At 42.2% G+C, this 19,297-nt stretch overlaps 1 protein-coding gene across 3 annotated transcripts in view; it reads left to right on the top strand.

Moving 5' to 3' along the window:
• The window catches only part of ABCC4 (ATP binding cassette subfamily C member 4), a 247,992-nt gene that overhangs the window by 175,086 nt on the left and 53,609 nt on the right, over positions 1-19,297 (top strand). For all 3 annotated transcript variants that reach the window (XM_027590484.2, XM_027590486.2, XM_027590485.2), the window contains 2 exons: positions 12,465-12,615; positions 18,354-18,473. In XM_027590484.2, the coding sequence (XP_027446285.1) occupies positions 12,465-12,615; positions 18,354-18,473 (271 nt within the window). The remainder of the gene's footprint in view (positions 1-12,464; positions 12,616-18,353; positions 18,474-19,297) is intronic.

A 19,297-nucleotide genomic window follows, 5' to 3' on the forward strand; every position in this document is an offset into this window, starting at 1 on the left:
TGTTCTACCTTTTTAAAAATTGAGGCTTCGGTATTAAGTTTTGTGTATCAAATGAGGTTCATTTTTGTTTGCTTGTTTGTTTCTCCCCGGTTATTTTATTCACATTTGTTAAGACTTTTATGAATTTAACTGACTTGGCACCTTGGTTAAAAATCATTTGACTGTTTGTGAGCAAGTCTGTCTCTCTATTTTGTTCCACTGATCTGTTTATCTGTCCTTACACCCACACTGCAGTTGTGGTTATTGTATCTTTTAGTAAGACTTGAAATTTAGTAACTTTGTACTGCTTTGTCAAGATTGTTTTGATCATTCTAGATCCTTTTTTTTTTTTTAAAGATTTTATTTATTTATTTGACAGAGAGAGACACACAGCGAGAGAGGGAACACAAGCGGGGAGAGGCACAGGGAGAAGCAGGCTTCCCGCCCAGCAGGGAGCCCAATGCAGGGCTCGATCCCAGGACCCTGGGATCATGACCTGAGCCGAAGGCAGACGCCAAATGACTGAGCCACCCAGGCGCCCCTTTACATATAAATTTTAGAAGCCTTTCGATTTGTTTTTTTTAATAAGCCTGCTGGGATTTTGATACTTCCTTTTAGCTGTAGATGAATTTGAGGGGTCTGTGAATCTTGACTATATTAAATCTTTCAGTTATGAATGTGGTTTGTCTCTCCTCTGACACAGGTCTTCTTTAATTTTAGAAGTGTTTTGTAGATTTTTGTATAAAAATTTTGCACTCCTGGTTAAATTTATTCCTGATTAGTTGATGTTTTTTAATTCTACTTATGGGATTGTTTTTAATATCATTTTCCAATTGCTTGTTGCTAGTGTACAGAAATACAGCTGATTTATGTAAATCGGCATTGTATCGTTGAACTTGTGAGCTCATTTTGCATTTCCTGGAGTTGGTGTTTGTTTTGTTTTGTTTTCTGTAGAATTTTCTACTTAAACAATCATGTCAGCTGTTCATAATGATAGTTTTACCTCTTTATTTAAAATATATGACTTGTTTTGCCTTTTCTTCACTTACTGCTGTGGATGGAGAGCTAGAGCTTCAGTACAATGTTGAATAGAAATGATGAGATAAGATTGTCTCATAATCTTAAAGCAAATCTTTTAATATTTTTCCCTTAAGAATGATGTTAACTGCAATTTTGGGGGTAGATGTCTGTTACCAGATTTTAAAAGTTTTTTTAAAATTCCTCATTTGGTGAGAGTTTTTACTTCTTCCTTTTTTTAAAGAATAGATGTTGAATTTCGACAAATATTTTTTCTACATCTCTTCAGATATATGATTATTCGCCTTTACTCTTTTAACATGATACTTTATACCAGTTGATATTTACAGGTTAAATTAACCTTACATTCCTGGAATAAACACCACTTGGTCATCTTGTCATATTTTATTCATGTATCACTACATTCAATTTATTAATACTTTGTCAAGAATTACTGTATCTATTGTTCGTGAGGGATACTGGCCAGCAATTTGCTTTTCCCTGAGATATTTTGTCAGCTTTTGGTATCAGAGTTATATGGGCCTTATAAAAACAAAATGGGAAGTATTTCCTCTTCTTGATGGTCAGTTTTGGGTGTCTACTTGGCTAAGGTACAGTCCTCAGTTATTCAATCAGAAAGTAATCTGAGGGTTGCAGTGGATGTGATTGGAGTCCATAATCAGTTGACTTTAAGGAAGATTATTTTCGCCAGTCTGTGTGGGCCTGCTTCAGTTAGTTGAAAGGCCTTGGGAGCTAAAGCTTCCCTGAGGAAAAACAAATTCTGCCTGTGGATAACACTATCATCTCCTACCCAAGAGTCCCAGCTCATCTTTCTAACCTCCTGACCTGTGGATTTCTGGCTTGCCTAGACCAGTTTGATTGTGACATCCATGAGCATCCTTTTTATATTGTTAGATTGAATTTATTGGTATGTTGTTTAGTGTTCCCAGGGCAGTTTGTTTTATAATTTTTCTTTTTTAAAAATTTCTTTGTGTGTATATGGGTTTTTTATTTGTTTATTTGTTTTGAGAGAGCACATGCATGCACCCAGGGTGGGCGGGGAGAGGTAGAGGGAGAGACAGAGAGAGAGAATCTTAAGCAGACTCCACGCCCAACACAGGGGCTCAGTCTCATGACCGGACATCATGACCTGAGCCAAGATCAAGAGTCGGATGCTTAACTGACTCAGCCACCCAGACGCCCCTCTTTGTGTAGTTTTTATATCATGATGAACGTGGACCAAATTCTCTGGAAGAATTCGGTATAATTTTTTTGCATAATCTACTTGTGAAGCCATCTGGGCCTAAAACTTCCATGGGAAGTTATAAAATTATGCATTCAGATTTTTAAATTGATACAGAATTATTCAGATTTTCTCTTCTTATGTCAGTCTGTACATAATTTTTCAAGAAATTTTTCCTTTGCATTATAAACTTTGTAATTTAGGGGTGCCTGGGTGACTTGGTTGAGCATTGGACTCTTGATCTCTGCTCAGGTCTTGATCTTGGGGTCATGAGTTCGGGTGCCACGTTGCCCAGCGTGGAGCGGTCTTAAAAAATTCTTTTAAAAATTTATCAGTACAATGTTTATTTTATGCTCTTTTAAATACCTGTGCTGTGTTATCCCCTTTTAATTCATGATAATGGTAGTTTTCCCCTCTTTTTTTTCTTGATCAGTCTTGGTAGGGGTGTATTAATTTCATTGGTGCTTTTTAAAGAGTCAAGCTTTGGGTTTGTTGATTTTTCTCCTAGGAAGTTAGTTTTCTGTTTCATTAATGTCTACTTTTCTCTTTCATTCTTCTGTATACTTTAGTTTAATATGCTGCTGTTTTTCTTAAGATACCTCTTAAACCCTTGACTTCTGGACTTTTTTTTTTTTCCCTTTGATAAGGCTTTATTTTTTTTTAGAGCAGTTTTAGGTTCACAGCAAATATAAGAGAAAGATAGCGATTTCCCATGTATCCCCTGTAGTCCTTCTTTAAAAAAAAAAATTTAAAGGTAGAAATTTACCCTAACCACAGCTTTAGTTGCAGACCTCCAATTTTAATATTAGCAGATTTTTATTTTCTTTTATATCAAGATACTTTTTAATTTTATTATAATTTTTTTGAACCAGATGTTAGGGAAGTGTATTACTGAATTTCCAAATGTTTAGTGACTTTCTGGTTATATTTAGGTAATGGATTTTTTTAATTAAATACATTTAGTTCAAAATATATTCTGTATAATTTCTGGCTTGAAGTTTGTTGATATTTGCTTTATAGCATAGTATATTATTTAGTTGAAAAGGATGTATTGTACAGTTATTGGCTGCAGTATTGTATCTCAGTCAGGTCAAGTTTGTTCATGTTTCACATCTTCTATATTTTTATTTTTATCTGCTTATTCTATCAGCAGATAAATAAGTTGGTTAAAATCCCCCACTATGGTTATGGATTTGTCTGTTTCTCCTGGGTTCTGTCAGATTTTACTTTATATATTTTGGAGCTATGTTATTAGGTGTATATAAATTTAGGTTTATTTTTTTTAACGTATCTTATAGATAAATTGACCAATTATTCTTCTGAAATGTTTTCCTTCATTTCTAGGAATGCATCCTAACTTAAACATTTCTGTTTAGTGTGGTATAGATAGATACTCCAGCTTTCTTTAGGTTAGTGTTTTCATGGTATACCATTTTCCAACCTTTTCATTCCACCTTTATTTTTAAGGTGTGCCTTTTAAAAGTAGCATATAATTGGTCTCCATCCTTGAATTTCAAAATAAGCTCTAACAGTAAGAAAAGGTAGAAAGGAAGCTATTGACAAGGGAGATATGCTGAAGGTAAAAAAAAAAAAGAAAGAAAAAAGAAAAAGGGAAGAAGTGCACTGTGTTTTCCTAATGCTTTCTATTGTGTTGGTTAATTGTAAGCCTAACACCACCCGTTCACTTTTCAGTGGCGTTAGCTCTGACTCAGGATTAAGAGCTGGTGTGGATACAAAAACATCCAAGACCAACAGATGGAGGGTGAAAGGAGTGATTAGTGTATCTCAAGTAAAGGAAAGTTTAGAAAAGTTTAATCTTAAAGAGAGATTGTATAGATGTCTTCATACAAATAAGACACACCAGCATTCCATAAAGTTCTGATTTAATGGAGCTGATTGAGTTGGGTCAAGTCAAAAGAGACAAGTGACAAAGGAGGGCTCTGGGAACCAGAACTGATTTCTGAACTCCCCAAGACAGGCAAGGTGCCTATATAAGCATGTCCCTTACACCTGCAGACTTAATATGAACCATAGGTTGGTGTTAAGGGTTAGGAGCTTATATTTAAGAGCCTTCTATATTTTTCCCTTTGCTTTTATATATCCAGTAATTGAAGAGTAACGAGGAGGTGATGGGAATTACATTTTAGTTCTTAATACTTTGAGTTTGTATAGACTGTTCAAAATTTTACTGCTTCCACAAGAATCTTGTATTAGCCAGCAGCACAATCTATGTGATAGTCATTTCATTGAAAGCTTATTTTTTTTATCTCATATGTTTCCAGAATAAATAGGTAGAAGAATCTCTCCTACACCCACATCAGTAAACAGCTTACTGATTAAAAACTAGGCATCGTTTTTTTCTTCTCTCTAAATCAGAAGAAAATCTTGCCGTGTTTTCTTGCCAAGAAGTGAATCTTGCTTTGTTTATTGCACGTAAGTCCTATCTTCTGCAAAATCAGTAATCGTTTAAGGCAATCTGGACGATTTGTACTTATCAGAACTTGGAACAGAATTTATAAGAGTCTGACTGACAGCAGAATTCAAAGCTTTGAAATTCCTTTGAGGTGTTAGCAATCTTAATGATCCTGATTTTATTTTTTAATACTGTAAACACATAATAAAAGTACTGTCTACTGACTAAGTGGCCCTCTGATTAAATACATATTTCACTTTGTGCCTAATAGAAGTCTGAGAGCAAGCAAGAGTTCAAATAGGAATGGGGTGAGCCAGAAGTATGGATGACATATTTATTTGCATAAAATAAGAAGAATACATTTTTACTGCTGTTTATAGGAAACATGTTCCTTGGCACAAGCTTCACAAAGACTAGCAGGAACAGACTCCCATGGAATTAAGTTTAAAGTAAATTGTGGGTAGATACCTAGGAATTCCTACAGGGCTGGAAGCAGTTGGGTCGTTAAATGCTAAACAGACAAACCAGCCTTTTTTTTTTTTATTACTTGTCCTTGTGAAAGAAATACTTTAAAATCTCTAAGGTTAGGGATACAATATTAATTCTAGTGGAAGACACGTCCTGGGGAAACTGTTTTCACCACCATCCAAATACAAATACGAAGCATGTAGAATAGTCTCATTTTGTGTTTTTGGGTTTTGTGTATTCATTTCAGTTAAATTTGGCTCTTCCCCTACTTCCCCCAAATCCATTTGCTTTCTGGGCTTACACCTCATCTTATGAAACTTTTTTTTTCCTTATTCAAACAGTATTTCTTAAATCAACGTGTGTTTGTGTGTTCTATTAGCAAGCATTTTTAGGACCTTTTTAATGATCAGCTCTGCTCTGTGAGATGAGCAGGCTGCTCTTCCCTAGGAGCTGGGAATCTAGGACTGAGCATCTCATGGGGAAGACCAGATACAACCACAAGAAACCCAGCAAAACCTGGAAAATGCAAAAGAAAGGGAAAACATAAAACAGGAGTGTATTTAGGTATTTTAAAGTATGAATCTTTATATGGAGTGCAATATCATGCAGAGATTATAAGATTAGAAGATTGTAATTATATTATTATAATAATTAATTTACTATTAATTATTATTAACTTTGGACAAATCCCTAAACCTCTCTGAGCATCAGTGAGCATCAGCTTCCTTCTTTGTGGGTGGAGGTGATAATCCCTCCCGCTCCGATTGAATGTGTGGATGAAATGACATAAAGCATGTGAACTACCGAAGAGCTTGGGCACATGGCAAGCCTCGTGGAATGTTATCCATTGTTGGTGTTGGTGGGTGGGGGGGGGTAGGGCAATTGTACCTTTCCTTGTTTTGTTTTTGTTTTTAAAGACTTACTTATTTGACAGAGAGAGACACAGCGAGAGAGGGAACACAAGCAGGGGGAGTGGGAGAAGGAGAAGCAGGCTTCCTGCTGAGCAGGGAGCCCGATGCGGGGCTCGATCCCGAGACCCTGGGATCATGACCTGAGCCGAAGGCAGATGCTTAACAACTGAGCCACCCAGGCGCCCCTGTTTTGTTTTTTTAATAAAAATTTTATTTACTTATTTGACAGAGAGAGACACAGCGAGAGGGGGAACATAGGCAGGGGGAGTGGGAGAGGGAGAAGCAGGTTTCCTGCTGAGCAGGGAGCCTGATGCGGGGCTCATCCCAGGCCCCTGGGACAGTGAACTGAGCCGAAGGCAGACGCCTAAGGACAGAGGCACCCAGGCGCCCCCTTTCTTTGGTTGTTAAGGAGATATGGAGATTTTCTTCAGTGTTATGAGGAGATTTGCCATTGGCGCTAGCAATGAAGCAATGTCGTTTTTCTCAAGATTTGTAACTGGGCAGTTTTTCAAACAAAGCAGTTAAACTTTTTCATAAGAATTGTTTTTTCCTTTATTGCTTTTGTAAACCGCATTAACAGTTTATTTATATGCCCATGTGGTTTAATCAGAAAGAACAGCGGCTCATAGGACACTTCCTTTCTGAGGAAGAGAGGCTCCTTAGGCATCTATTCCACAGGGGATGGGGACAGGGCATCCTGGCATCCGAACCAGTGTGGTTGTTTACCAAGAAGGCCAACCTGCAGTGGACACCGCTAAATTTTCTGGGATTCACTAGTGCACAAAATCTTGCTTTTGTATTTCTCTTGATACCGACACCAGTTCATGATGCCTGAAATAGAAGATGCCAAGTTGGTCTCTTCCTTTGGCCATATTGAATAATCTGGCGTTTGGTTTGGTTTGGTTGATTGGGAGGTTCTCCACCTTTTTCCTTACTCTCCCAGACATGCTGAGCAGTTTCAGGGTGGGAAGTCTTCACAAAGAAGTGAGGCTTGAAGCAGAAAAAGAATATGGAATAAGACAAGAAAAATCTCAAAAAATGTTGAGCTGCCTCCATTATCCTGAGGTTATCTTTGGGAGGCCTACACGTGGGGTGAAAACAGAGAGGACCGAAAATGTAATACATATGAGGTTTATTGGTCATCTTATTTCAAACGTGCATATTCACACAAAATAGACCTCAGACATGATAGCCAAAGAAAAGCCCCAGTCACGTTGGTATGTGTGCCATCATTACCACGTGCAGGGGGCAATAACTTCTGCTTTGATGAGTCCCTGGGTAGTACTAAGTTGCTCCAGTGGTTAGAGTGAGCCATGTCTTAGGATCCAACTTCCATGGTATGTTTAAGATTCTTTGGGCCCATAGGGGCGCTTGGGTGGCTGAGTTGTTAAGCATCTGCCTTCGGCTCAGGTCATGGTCCCAGGGTCCTGGGATCGAGCCCCGCATCAGGCTCCCTGCTCCTCGGGAAGCCTGCTTCTCCCTCTCCCACTCCCCCTGCTTGTGTTCCCTCTCTCGCTGTGTCTCTCTCTGTCAAATAAATAAAATCTTTAAAAAAAAAAAAAAAGATTCTTTGGGCCCATAAATCTGTTAATGCAGCATCCCTCCTCTTCTGGTCCTGGCTTCCAGAGCACATGAAAGGGTAATAATAATAGTACTTAGGATGTTAAGCTTGGACTGCTAGGCACTTTATATACATTATCTCATTTAATTCCCACTACCTCCCCTCAGCCTTTTATGTTGGTGGGATATCCCAGTGAAGATGAAATGGTGAAATGGGTTACTTCTCCTGTTCCTATTCAAGAGGGTTGTACTAGACCCTGTCAGATAGCACAGTGCCAGGCTAATGCAGTTCCCTTCCAGGCCTTGGCTGACCTTCTCTGTAAGCTGCAGAATTACTCTGAATTACAAAAAGTCACATGTCCTCTCAAGTGAACGACGTACAAGAATTGTTTGTATTTGTTCCTGTGGGTTCATAGATTTCGGATCGAATTCCTAACTGGTATGTTCCAGTTGGGATGCAAGCCTATCCAAATAACGATTACCCTTAGATCTTGGGCATCAAGGATTGGCTCAGGTGCTTCTGGGTTAATGTGTTTCTTGCTGTGCATAGTACATTGTCTCTTTGTGCCTTAGCATGATCAGAGGTACAGAAGCACTGGCTGAGGGCATGGGTCATCATATAGGCTTGGAATCCAGTCAGATGGGAGAAAATGAGTGTGTACCTTGCATTAGTCTCCTTGGAATTCCTGAGAATATGGAAAGAAGAAATGAGATTCCTTCAAGGAAGGGATAGGGGTTTGTTTTCCACCAGAATCTTGTTTCCCCCTTCAGAATATTACCTTTTTTGCTTGGATACCATTTTTGTCCCTTGCCAACTTCCATAAAGAGTTTGCCTGCAGGGGGTACCTGGTAAACCATGAGACTCTTGATCTTAGGGTTGTGATTTCGAGCCCCACGTTGGACATAGAGATTACTTAAAAAACGTTTGCTGGCAATAAAAGATTAATATATGTCTATACATAAATATGTATAAATGTAAACCTGTACATTATGTTTTTACAGTATAGTATAACAACTAATTCACTGTGAGGCTGGCTATAGCAAGACCCACAAATAGAAATAAACTCTTACAGAAACCCTCTTGGAATTGCTTCAGAATCTGGGGGCATCAAATCTGAAAGACCTAACCTAACTTGGGAGTTTCTGAGAGTAGCAGTTAGTGGTCTTCAATGGCTACCCAAGAAAAGAGAGCATTGGTACAGCCCCAGTGGAGCCCTGTGTTTTGAGCTTACCTCTGCTGCCCAGGTAATCTGTTGGGCTGGGTTAGCCATAAAAGGACCCCACCCTAGGGAGAGCCAGGTAATTGGAACAGGTGAATAATTGTTCAATCAAATGATGTTAGTCTGCTGAAAAAAATTGTCAATTTTTTTTTAGATTTTTATTTATTTGAGAGAGACAGAGACTGTGAGCACAAGCAGGGGGAGGGGCAGAGGGAGAGGGAAAAGCAGACTCCCCCCGCTGGGCAAGAAGCCCAGCTCGGGACTTGATCCCAGGACCCTGGGACCAAGACCTCAGCTGAGGGCAGATGCTTAACTCACTGAGCCACCCAGGCATCCGAAAAATTGTAAATTTATATGTTTTTATGATTAACAACATCTCAGATTTTTTTTTCCTGACAACTAATAGTGGCAAGCCTAGTGATTACTTAAGACCAGACATAGAAGGAGCTAGAAGGACCCCTCTTCATGAGTGTGAAGGAAGAAGCTTGGCTTCCTAGTTGGTGTAGCAGGGTGGGTTACATCAGTTAATACAGTAGCTGTCAGAAATTAGTCAGGTGTAGGTATGAAAGCAGAGAGGCCCAGACAGCCCTGTTTCCTCCACTTATGATTGGACTTGTTCCTTCAGAATTCCATGCCTCTTCACTTTGGGTTTTGTATGGATACCACATTGGGGACTGGCAGAAACCATAAAAGCACATGAGTCTACATCAAAATAATGCAGTTTGACTCCCCGGGGCTCCTGTCCACACATTCATAGTTCTGGAAGTTTCCTCCTTCCGCCATGCACCGGCTGCTTGCAGGATTCCCTGCCCAGGCACTGTTCCTGGCTTTCTCCATAACACAGCAACATCCCGGGAGAACTTGGGACCACCACTTAACGTCCTAGCTTTCACATCCCTTATCTGCAAATGGAAATGACAACTCCTACTTTTCTCATTCAGAAGCTGGTTGTGAGGATGTTCTGAGAAAACTGATTTGAAATAACTGGGAGATGATAACCTGTATCTCTGTCAGGCATTACCCTGCTAATCCTTTCCTTGGAGATGCGTCCTGGGGCCTGCTGCCCTGGCTGGCGCCTTCTGAGAGGCCACAGAACAACCTAGGTTAACCTTTGCAGCCCGGCTCCCTCTTGGGCAGCGTGTCCGTCAGCCGTGATTACTACAGCAAGTTATTCATTGCCGCTCTGTTTGTTAAGCTGGCCTGTGAAATTCGGTCATAAGTAACGGAACCTTCCAAACTGTGTTCATGGATTCTTCCCTGTATTTCCACAGCCCTCTGTGGCTTGTGCACATGGCTCTGGGTTTGTATCCATCTGAGTTCACAAACTTCGGAGGCCTTGGCCCATGCCATGCAAACGTGCCCATTCCCACCACTCGACGACCCCAGTGTCCTAGCAGGCAGATGCGAAGTGTTGCCTGCATTCATATCCCCTGAAGTCGTGCACCATGATGTCCTCCTTTTCCTGACAAAGATGGATACTTCAGTTAGCATCATGCAGTGACTTGGGTTTCTTTGCTTCCTGGTCTTTTTAGCCAATATCATTTCCCAAGGTAAAATTATCTCCTGGGATCGAGGTCATGATTGAGTGTTCTTAGAACCCCACTCAGCTCCTTGTGTGCAGCTCACACCTGACACGTGGCGCCTGCTCTTGTTATCATCATTAGCCTTTGAAATAAAGATTGTAAATGTTTATCCCTAATGATAGAAAATTTAATATCCAGAAGACAAAATTTACTGTTATTTTGGCAGTAAAACAGTTTTTTGTCATATTTTCATTTAAAATCTTTATTTCAGAAATATGATGGCCTGGCCTATAAAAATGGGGCATCAAGGATTAGCCTTTGTTTTATTAAAGTATAGGTGACATGCAGTGTTCCCTTAGTTTCACGTGTGCACCATAGTGATGCTCCCACCCTGTACTTAGGCTGCGCTCACGTGTATGGCTCCCATCTGTCACCGTACGACACCACGACAGTACCGTTGACTCTCTTCCCTACGCCGCACCCTTTATCCCTGTGATCTATTCATTCCATAACTGGAGGCCTGTATCTCCCTCTCCCCTTCCCCCATTTTGCCTGTCTGTCGACCCCCTTCCCCTCCGGCAACCATCATCTCTCTGTATTTATGGATTTATTTCTGCTTTTTGTTTCCTTTTTAGATTCCACATATAAGTGAAATCATATAGTATTTGTTTCTGTCTGACTTTACTTCACTTAGCATAATGCCCTCTAGGTTCTTCCATTTGTCACAAACGGCACGACCTCATTTTTTTTATTCATTCATCTATTGAGGGACACTTGGGCTGCTTCCGTATCTTGGCTATTGGAAATAATGCTGCGGTAAATATAGGGGAGCATGTTTCTTTTCAAATTAGTGTTTTCCTTTTCTTTGGGTAAATACCCAGTTAGTAGAGTTGCTGGATCGCATGATATTTCTATTTTTAATTTTTGGGGGGAACCTGCATTCTGTTTTCCACGGTGGCTGCACCAATTTACATTCCCACCAATGGTGCGTGAGAGTTCTCTTTTCTCCACATCCTCACCAACACTTGTAATTTCTTGTGTTTTTGATACTAACCATTCTGAGTGGTAGAAGATGATGTCTCATTGTGGATTTTGATTTGCATTTCCTTCATGATTAGTAATGTCAAGCACTTTTTCATGTGTCTGTTGGCCCAGATGATAAAACTTAAAAAAAATTTTTTAAGACCTTGTGTTTCCTTATTATCAAAATTCTTCATCAGATTTCTAAGAAATATCAAAAATGGGTTGCGTTGTATTTTATTAGGCATGCTGATGAACTCTGAAATTCCTTAAGTAAGATCTTTAGAAGAAAAATTAAGGACAAATTAGGGGGCTCAATTAAGTCAAGAATGTATTCCTGAACAAGAAAAAGTTGCATTATATTGAGGACCAGCTTAAATATGTCATGATGGCAAATGATGTACGCTCCCTGTCTCAGTGACTTAATGCTCTGCAGTCTTGATCAAGTTGCTTTTCCTCTCCCTGTGCTTCAGTCTCCATCTGTAAAATGATAGTACTAGTATTCTGTAGGGCGATTCTGAGGATTAAATAGTTAACACATGTGAAATATATAATGGGTAGTCCTGTACGCAGTGAGCACTCAGTAAATGTTAATTGTGGATAGAAAGCCAAGAAAGAGGAATCCCCACTTCCAAAGATAAACACTTAAGTTTTTCCACTGAATTTGTAATTAACCACTTCTTTATCCCTACATGTATAGTTGAGTCTTATGGATGATTCCTCATCTGTGATTCCCACTTGCTGATTTCCCTGATAATATCTACCAACTTGTGATAGTTTGGGATTCAAGTCCTGCTCTCTCTGGGTCTCAAACTTTCTCATTTGTTAAATAGGGAAGATTGTAATGCCACTCCTCTAGGGCTACTGAGCATAGTAAAAGAACTCATATCTAGAAAGTTTTTACTGTGTTTGGCATGTTGCAAGTATGCAATAACTATCATCCGGAGCACCTATCATATTCTGTTATTTCTTTGATGGGAAAGCGTTCCCTATCATTCCAACAAGTCTTTGGAAGAAAGGAGTTGAATCCGAACAAAACAAGCCATTACAGTCTATGTTTGAAGAGAATTCTTCCTAAGAAGGTCTCTGAATCTATTTTCCCTATTTCAGACTTTTCTACAAGTTCTTGGTGTGGTGGGCGTGGCAGTGGCGGTGATCCCGTGGATCGCGATACCTCTGATTCCCCTGGGCATCCTTTTCTTTGTTCTTCGGCGATATTTCTTAGAAACATCGAGAGATGTCAAACGCCTGGAATCTACAAGTGAGTACAGAGGATCTCGGGTTGGGATGGCGATGCGGGCTCACTTCCATTCATGCTGTAATTAAGGAGGCCCCTGAAACTGTGCAGACTCTATCTTCCAGATATTTTTTTCTCCAGGTTAACATTAAATCATCGAATACTGTGTCCACCGTGAGTCAGTGTGGCACTTGGGACAAATGGTGCTGGTGGCCTGCCAGGGGCAGCTTTGCCAGGGACACCAGGAAGGGACGGGGATGTCTGTGCATTAAAGCTCCACTGGAATGTGAGCACCATGAAACTAGGGGCCATTTCTGTCTCGGTCATGATGTACTTCCTAACTTAGAGCAGGTATTCAACGTTTTTAAAGAAATATTTCATGTTGGAACTACTACAAAGTGAAAATATGGAATTTTTCTTCCCCTGAAGGGTCTAGAAATGACAAAGAAAGGGAAAGATTAGGGAAAGGAGAAGAAGGTGTCATATGTCAGAAGTGATACATTTGAAAAATACATTACTACCACACACTCAAAAAATGGCAAAAAAAAGTTGCAGTTGTTAAATGTTCTGAAAAGATAAGCGCTGTTCTTTTCAGTCTTACTCTTTATTATCACTAGTATTTCCTGTCATGCCACACTGTTTGAAGTTTTCCACCCCCCTTAGGCTGTTCCTATAAATGGATCCTGAATATAATTCCCTTGGGAGGACACAGGAAAGGGTTCTGTTCAGTATACATTTAGTCTGTTCTCTATACAACTTCTTAGTTTTGGAATAATGGGAAAACACGGTTAATCACAGAGGATGAAGTCATTCAGAGCTTATCTCAATGCACAAACACATTTCATTATTACTAAAACAAATCATAAGGAGTGTTGATTGTTGTATTTTTAAAAAGAAAGGGGGGGGCGCCTGGGTGGCTCAGTCGTTAAGCGTCTGCCTTTGGCTCAGGTCATGATCCCAGGGTCCTGGGATCGAGCCCCGCATTGGGCTCCCTGCTCAGTGGGAAGACCGCTTCTCCCTCTCCCACTCCCCCTGCTTGTGTTCCCTCTCTCGCTGTCTCTCTATCTCTGTCAAATAAATTAAATCTTTAAAGAAAAAGGGGGGCGGTGTAAAGACCTAAACATAAAGAAGGAAGATGTTTGTATCAGAAACCTCAACTATGGATAGTTACTGCAAATTAATACCAACTTAGCTTTCTGGAAGCCAAGCTAAAAAGAGAAACATTGGGTCTCATGGTTCTCCGATCTACCAAGTGGAGAAATACAAGTTCATCAGGATCCGGGAGTTTTTTTGTTATGATGTATGCGTGTTTCTTTTTTAATAAGTTTTGTTTTGTTTTAGAGCATGGGCAGGGGAGGGGCAGAGAGAGAGAGAGAGAGAGAGAATCCCAAACAGGCTCCACACTGAGCACAGAGCCTGACTCAGGGCTCGATCTCATGACCCTGAGACCATGACCTGAGCTGAAATCAAGAGTTGGATGCTTAATCGACTGAGCTCCCCAGGCCCCCTGGTTAATAAATATTTTTGAGAGGGATTTATCATAAGCGTTTGCATAAAGGATAATGGGCATTGATTTCATAAAAGCTATAGAAAATTTTTCAGTCCTCTGAGAACCAGCTAAACTACCATGAAGTGTGGTTTTGTGAGGTGTTTCCTTGGGGTGGCGAAGCAATGTTGTCCAGATGTGTGGACCATTGGGCTGATGTGATGTTACCATGGCGGGACGTGGAGAAGGTTGAAGAATAAATGATGAGCTCCAGCCAGTCTTTTGTGTAAACAACAAGGCTTCAGACATTTAGGATTGGAGACCACTCATGAAATGGAGTCTGTTGTCATCAATCTTGTTCTATAGGAGGTGTCAGGTTTATTCAAATGGGGTCTCTGGAATAAGAGAGAAGGGGCTCTCCTGAGTCTTTTTCAAGAAACAGCGTAGGGTTATCGTAGGGTTTGATCTGGAGATTGTGAGAACGTTAGCGTGGCCCCTGTAGGGTATTTGGAAATAATGTGGAATATTCCTGCACCCCAGTAGGCTACAGTAATACATTAAGTACAGATATTTCTACCTCCACGCACCCAGATAACCAAATGTTGGCAGCCAGTTGATTAGAACTGTTTGTCGTCATCTATCTGGGTCGGGGGTCTGTGCCATAAATAACAATTCTTTTGTTTTTCTCTAAGCAGTAAGTGAGAGTATTTCTTGCGGCCACTGCAAGTAAGGAGCATCAAAGGAGGATACCTGATTGCTGTGGCTACCAGGCATAAATCTGCTTCCTCCTCATGCTTTGAAAGGACTATTGAAGTCCCGAGGATGATTTTCAGATCGTACTGCCTAGCTGCCTCTGAAACCTCAGGCCACCATTTAAGCCATTTTAATGACTTATGCAGATGTGATCATAATGGTTTCCCATTTTCGCTAAAGTGAGCATGGTAGCACTGTTCAATCATAAAGAAGTGCATAAAACCAGAATCTGCTTGGTTGCATTTTTCTAGCCAGCTCTCATCGTTTGGCAATGCCTGAGTTATGAAGCTACATCCATATTCCGTGTGTAAGGGTACTGTGATCAACTAGCAATGTCTGCCATGGGCATCGCTGGGGAGGGCTAACCGTGTGTCCCGTGTTTCAGACCATAGACACTCATGTCTGCTGTTGTTATTAGTTCGCGTGCTGGATTTCCAGGCACTTAATAAGATATACAGTAATGGATAGGGCTACTGGAGATGCACTAAGGATGATTTTTGGGGTTTTCTAAACGTAAGCTACAAAGTCTGGAGAAAAATACATTTAGTTGCATGTTGGCATCTTGATTTAACCTGATTATTTTCCCTCTGAGACACTGTGGCAGTGATTAAAAAGCATAGCATTGGGAATAAGAGCTGGGTCTGACCCGCAGCTCTACCACTTAGTTAATTTACTACTTGGCCAGTGTTCTTAATCCCTCTGCCTACTTTGCCCTCTGTCAAATATGTAATAGCACCTGCCCTCTGGGGCTCTCATGAGGATTGTTTGCACTGATGGTTGTAAAGTGCTTCCTGGCCACGTGGAAAGGTGCTAGAACCTTGAACATGAGGGAATTAAGAACATGACAACCAGCAGGCCTCACCTAACGTAAATGATAACCTACGGCAGGGCTGTTGGCCGGGTCCTTGAGGCAGTTCCCTGCCGTCTCCCTCCTGAGGAGGGTTTGCAATCCTTGTAGGGTATGTCCCAAAGAGTCCTCAGGGTCGTGGGACACGTAGTTGTCAGTCTCGTGAAAGGTAGGGTTGCATTTGTCAAACTGCTGGCTAACACCATGGGTTCTCTAGAGGTCTACTTCAGGATAGCCATCTCAGTCATTTGTGGGGAGAAAGGCATTATATTGGGCAAGAGAATATACCAGAGCCTTCACTTTCCATTTCCCTCCATGGGGCCAGTTAATTTTCATTGCAGACCCTCCAGTTCATCATCCTGGCATCCTGCTGAATCCTAAGTATGTGAAAGAACAGGATAGCTTTTCCCTGGTACAGAACCCTGCTATACCACTTGTAACTCTTGGGTCTGAGGTAAACTTGGTGATGTGGTCTCTGGGTTCCCTGGTGTTCAAGGCCGGGACAGCCCCTGATTTCTGAAGTCGACCCTGCCCTGAAACCTTGCCAGAGAAGATCAATCACAACCTTGATCTGCTGATGAGGGAAGCCAGTGAGGATGGCCACACGGAAGCATTTCATTCAAGGTCTCTCCCTGAGTGAATGGCCATATCTCCTTCCTTCTCAGAAATGTTGTCTGTGATAAAACCGTTTATGTCCCAACATTTGCTCAAGAAATGAAGACATGGTTCTAGTGAGTTCTCTGTGCTTTCTGGAGCTGGACTTTTGGTACTTTCTTGATAGAGTCATGGGCCTGGAACTCTCCTGAGTCATCTTGCTAAGAACCCTGTTTCCACATTGACTATGTTTTGGGCATTTGCTAGGGAGTGCAAAAAAAAGGCCTGTTCAAAACCTTCAGCCTTATTTATTTAGAGCATGGCCTTGGTCCCTTATGTTCATATTACTGTCTTAAAAGTACAGATTTAATGGAAGCTAAAATGCACAAAGGCTAAAGGTTCCTCAGTATAACGAAGAGAGAGGGTGGTGTGGATCCTAGACCAGAAACCTACAACTGGACGGTCCAAACCACCACTGAGTTCACTTGAGGCTCTTTGCCTAAAGTAGATACAAGGGGAAATGTTAGCTCATGCCTCAGTTCAGAGAAGGTTTTTTCCTTAAAGCAGTATCCCAGGTGAGGGCCCTTAATGGTTAATATCCCATTTAGATATCCCAGTCAGGAAAGAGGCCCACAGCCCAGTGCGTCCCATCTTCTCTAAACCCCATTGTCTCACATGGAGAAGTCTGCTCCTTCCTTGCTTGAGGAGCCGTGGTCACTAAGCTGTAAGAGGAGGTCCTGTGTCTGTACGTTTGTACCCAGCATCTGCCCCTCCCCCAATACCTGCAATGCCCACATGCACAGAGGCATTGACTGAACTCACAGAGAGGCATCCGGATGCCAGGCTAAGGAGTCAGGCTCTAAAATAAGTTTGAGTTTTCCCCTAAATTGTTTCTTCCTATCATTTTATAAAACCTCTGCAACCTCTCAAGAGCTAAGTGATCTGCCCTTTCCCTGAACACCCAGGGATTTTACTAACACCTCTTCTTTAGGATGTGCACAGGTAACAAAGTAATAAGTCAGTGTTACCTGCTGATAAAGCACAAAGTATTATTCATCCCAGAGAGAGGTCCCAGGCTCTCAGCACTGCCCCTGACAATAGCTGGTCATGGCCTCATTCATGGTGCCCAGCAGCCTGCAGCCCACCTTTTCTCTGATTGGCGGGAGCCAGACCCTGGTGTCCACACACACTGTGCTCCTAGAGAAGGTAGTGGGAAAATGAATGGTCGGATGACATCAGGCCCCAAACCACCATGAAGTTATTCAGAAGAGAATGGCCACTGAGTTCGTGGTCAGGTTCTGGAAGGGTGGTTGATGTTAGTGTCACACAGCAAACCTCCAAACACCAGGTGTCCAGCAGAGCAGGCTCCCCCAGCCAAAGTCCAGGCTATTCAGAGATGCCGTGGCTGCCCAGGCCCTGTGGGCACAAGGGCAGTGCAATACCCAGGTTCTCCGGTACTCTGGAAAGAGACTGTTGGCACGGGAGCAGGCACAGGGAGATGCCCCAGGAGGCAGGGAGAGTGGCAGGCTGGCCAGACCCTTACACATCACTTACCTGTTACGGTTTCAGGGCTACACGGACTTTATCCCAGCCCTTAAGTAATAGTCACATAGCAGAGATGGACGCACAGATAGGCAGTCATAATTCAGTGTGGTGGGTACTCTAGCAGAATTAAATTTAAGAACGTTAGTGACTCAAAAATTACTCAACAGAATTTCCCTCCCAGAGGGCTGTCGGGGAGGTGTTATGGAGGGAGGCCATGTCTGAGGAGGACCTTGACAAATGAGTTAGCAAAGAAAGAGTTTAGTTACTCAGATCTAGCAAGGATTTGAATTTGGTCCAAGATTGGTTCGGAGAGAAACTTGCATTTTCAGGTCTTTAACGTGACGCGTGATGTGACCAGGAGTTTGAGGGCTGACATGTTTGTTCGTCTCCGGGAGGGGCACCGTCCCTTCTTCCCCAAGCAGCCTGAAGTTGCCGAGCTCTGGGGGGCGGGCGGGCGTGTGGCCACAGGGCATGGGAGGCCCTTGGTTTCCCCGCACCCCGGCCTCACCCGCTTTGTGTCTGTCTCTGCTTCCCCAGCACGGAGTCCGGTGTTCTCCCACCTGTCGTCCTCTCTCCAGGGACTCTGGACCATCCGGGCCTATCAAACTGAAGAGAGGTTCCAGGAACTGTTCGACGCTCACCAGGATTTGCATTCAGGTCTGCAAGTTGCTGGAAATGGTTTCAAAGAACGGGATAGACTCCCTCTCTTGTCCTTAGTGGTCAGTTCCTCTCTGTCTGTCTGCTGCTGGCCCCGCCTCCCTCTCTTGTCCTTAGTGGTCAGTTCCTCTCTGTCTGTCTGCTGCTGGCCCCGCCTCCCTCTCTTGTCCTTAGTGGTCAGTTCCTCTCTGTCTGTCTGCTGCTGGCCCCGCCCCACGTGCTTCCTCAGCATGTCTCCGTCCCCTCCTCTCTGCCGTGACGCCTCAGAATCTTTTGCTTGCTTCCCGTTCCCCTGAGATCCCAGTGGCTTGCATTGTCCTTCCATTACCACGCCCTGTGGCTTTCTGTCCTTTTAGGGCAGGGGTCAGTGAACTTTTCTTGTGAGGGCCCAGACAGTAAATGTTTTAGGCTTTGTGTACTTGATTGTCTATTGCAGCTCTTCAGCGTTGCTGTTGTAACAGGAACACAGGCAAAGATACTGCCTCAGCACATGGCCGTGGCTGTGTTCAAATAAAACTTTATTTACAACAACAGGTGGTGGGCCATTCTTGGCCCACAGACTGTAGTTTGCCAGTTCTTATTGTCAGATCATGTAGGGTGACAGAAATTCCTGAGGAAATCAGTTTCCTGATGATCAGATTTGCTACCCACTTGATATATATATTTTTTTTAAAGATTTTATTTATTTATTTGACAGAGAGAGACACAGCGAGAGCAGGAACACAAGCAGTGGGAGTGGGAGAGGGAGAAGCAGGCTTCCCGAGGAGCAGGGAGCCCGATGCGGGGCTCGATCCCAGGACCCTGGGATCATGACCTGAGCCGAA

Source organism: Zalophus californianus, chromosome 3 (genome assembly GCF_009762305.2).
Source record: "Zalophus californianus isolate mZalCal1 chromosome 3, mZalCal1.pri.v2, whole genome shotgun sequence".
Classification (NCBI taxonomy): Eukaryota; Metazoa; Chordata; class Mammalia; order Carnivora; family Otariidae; genus Zalophus; species Zalophus californianus.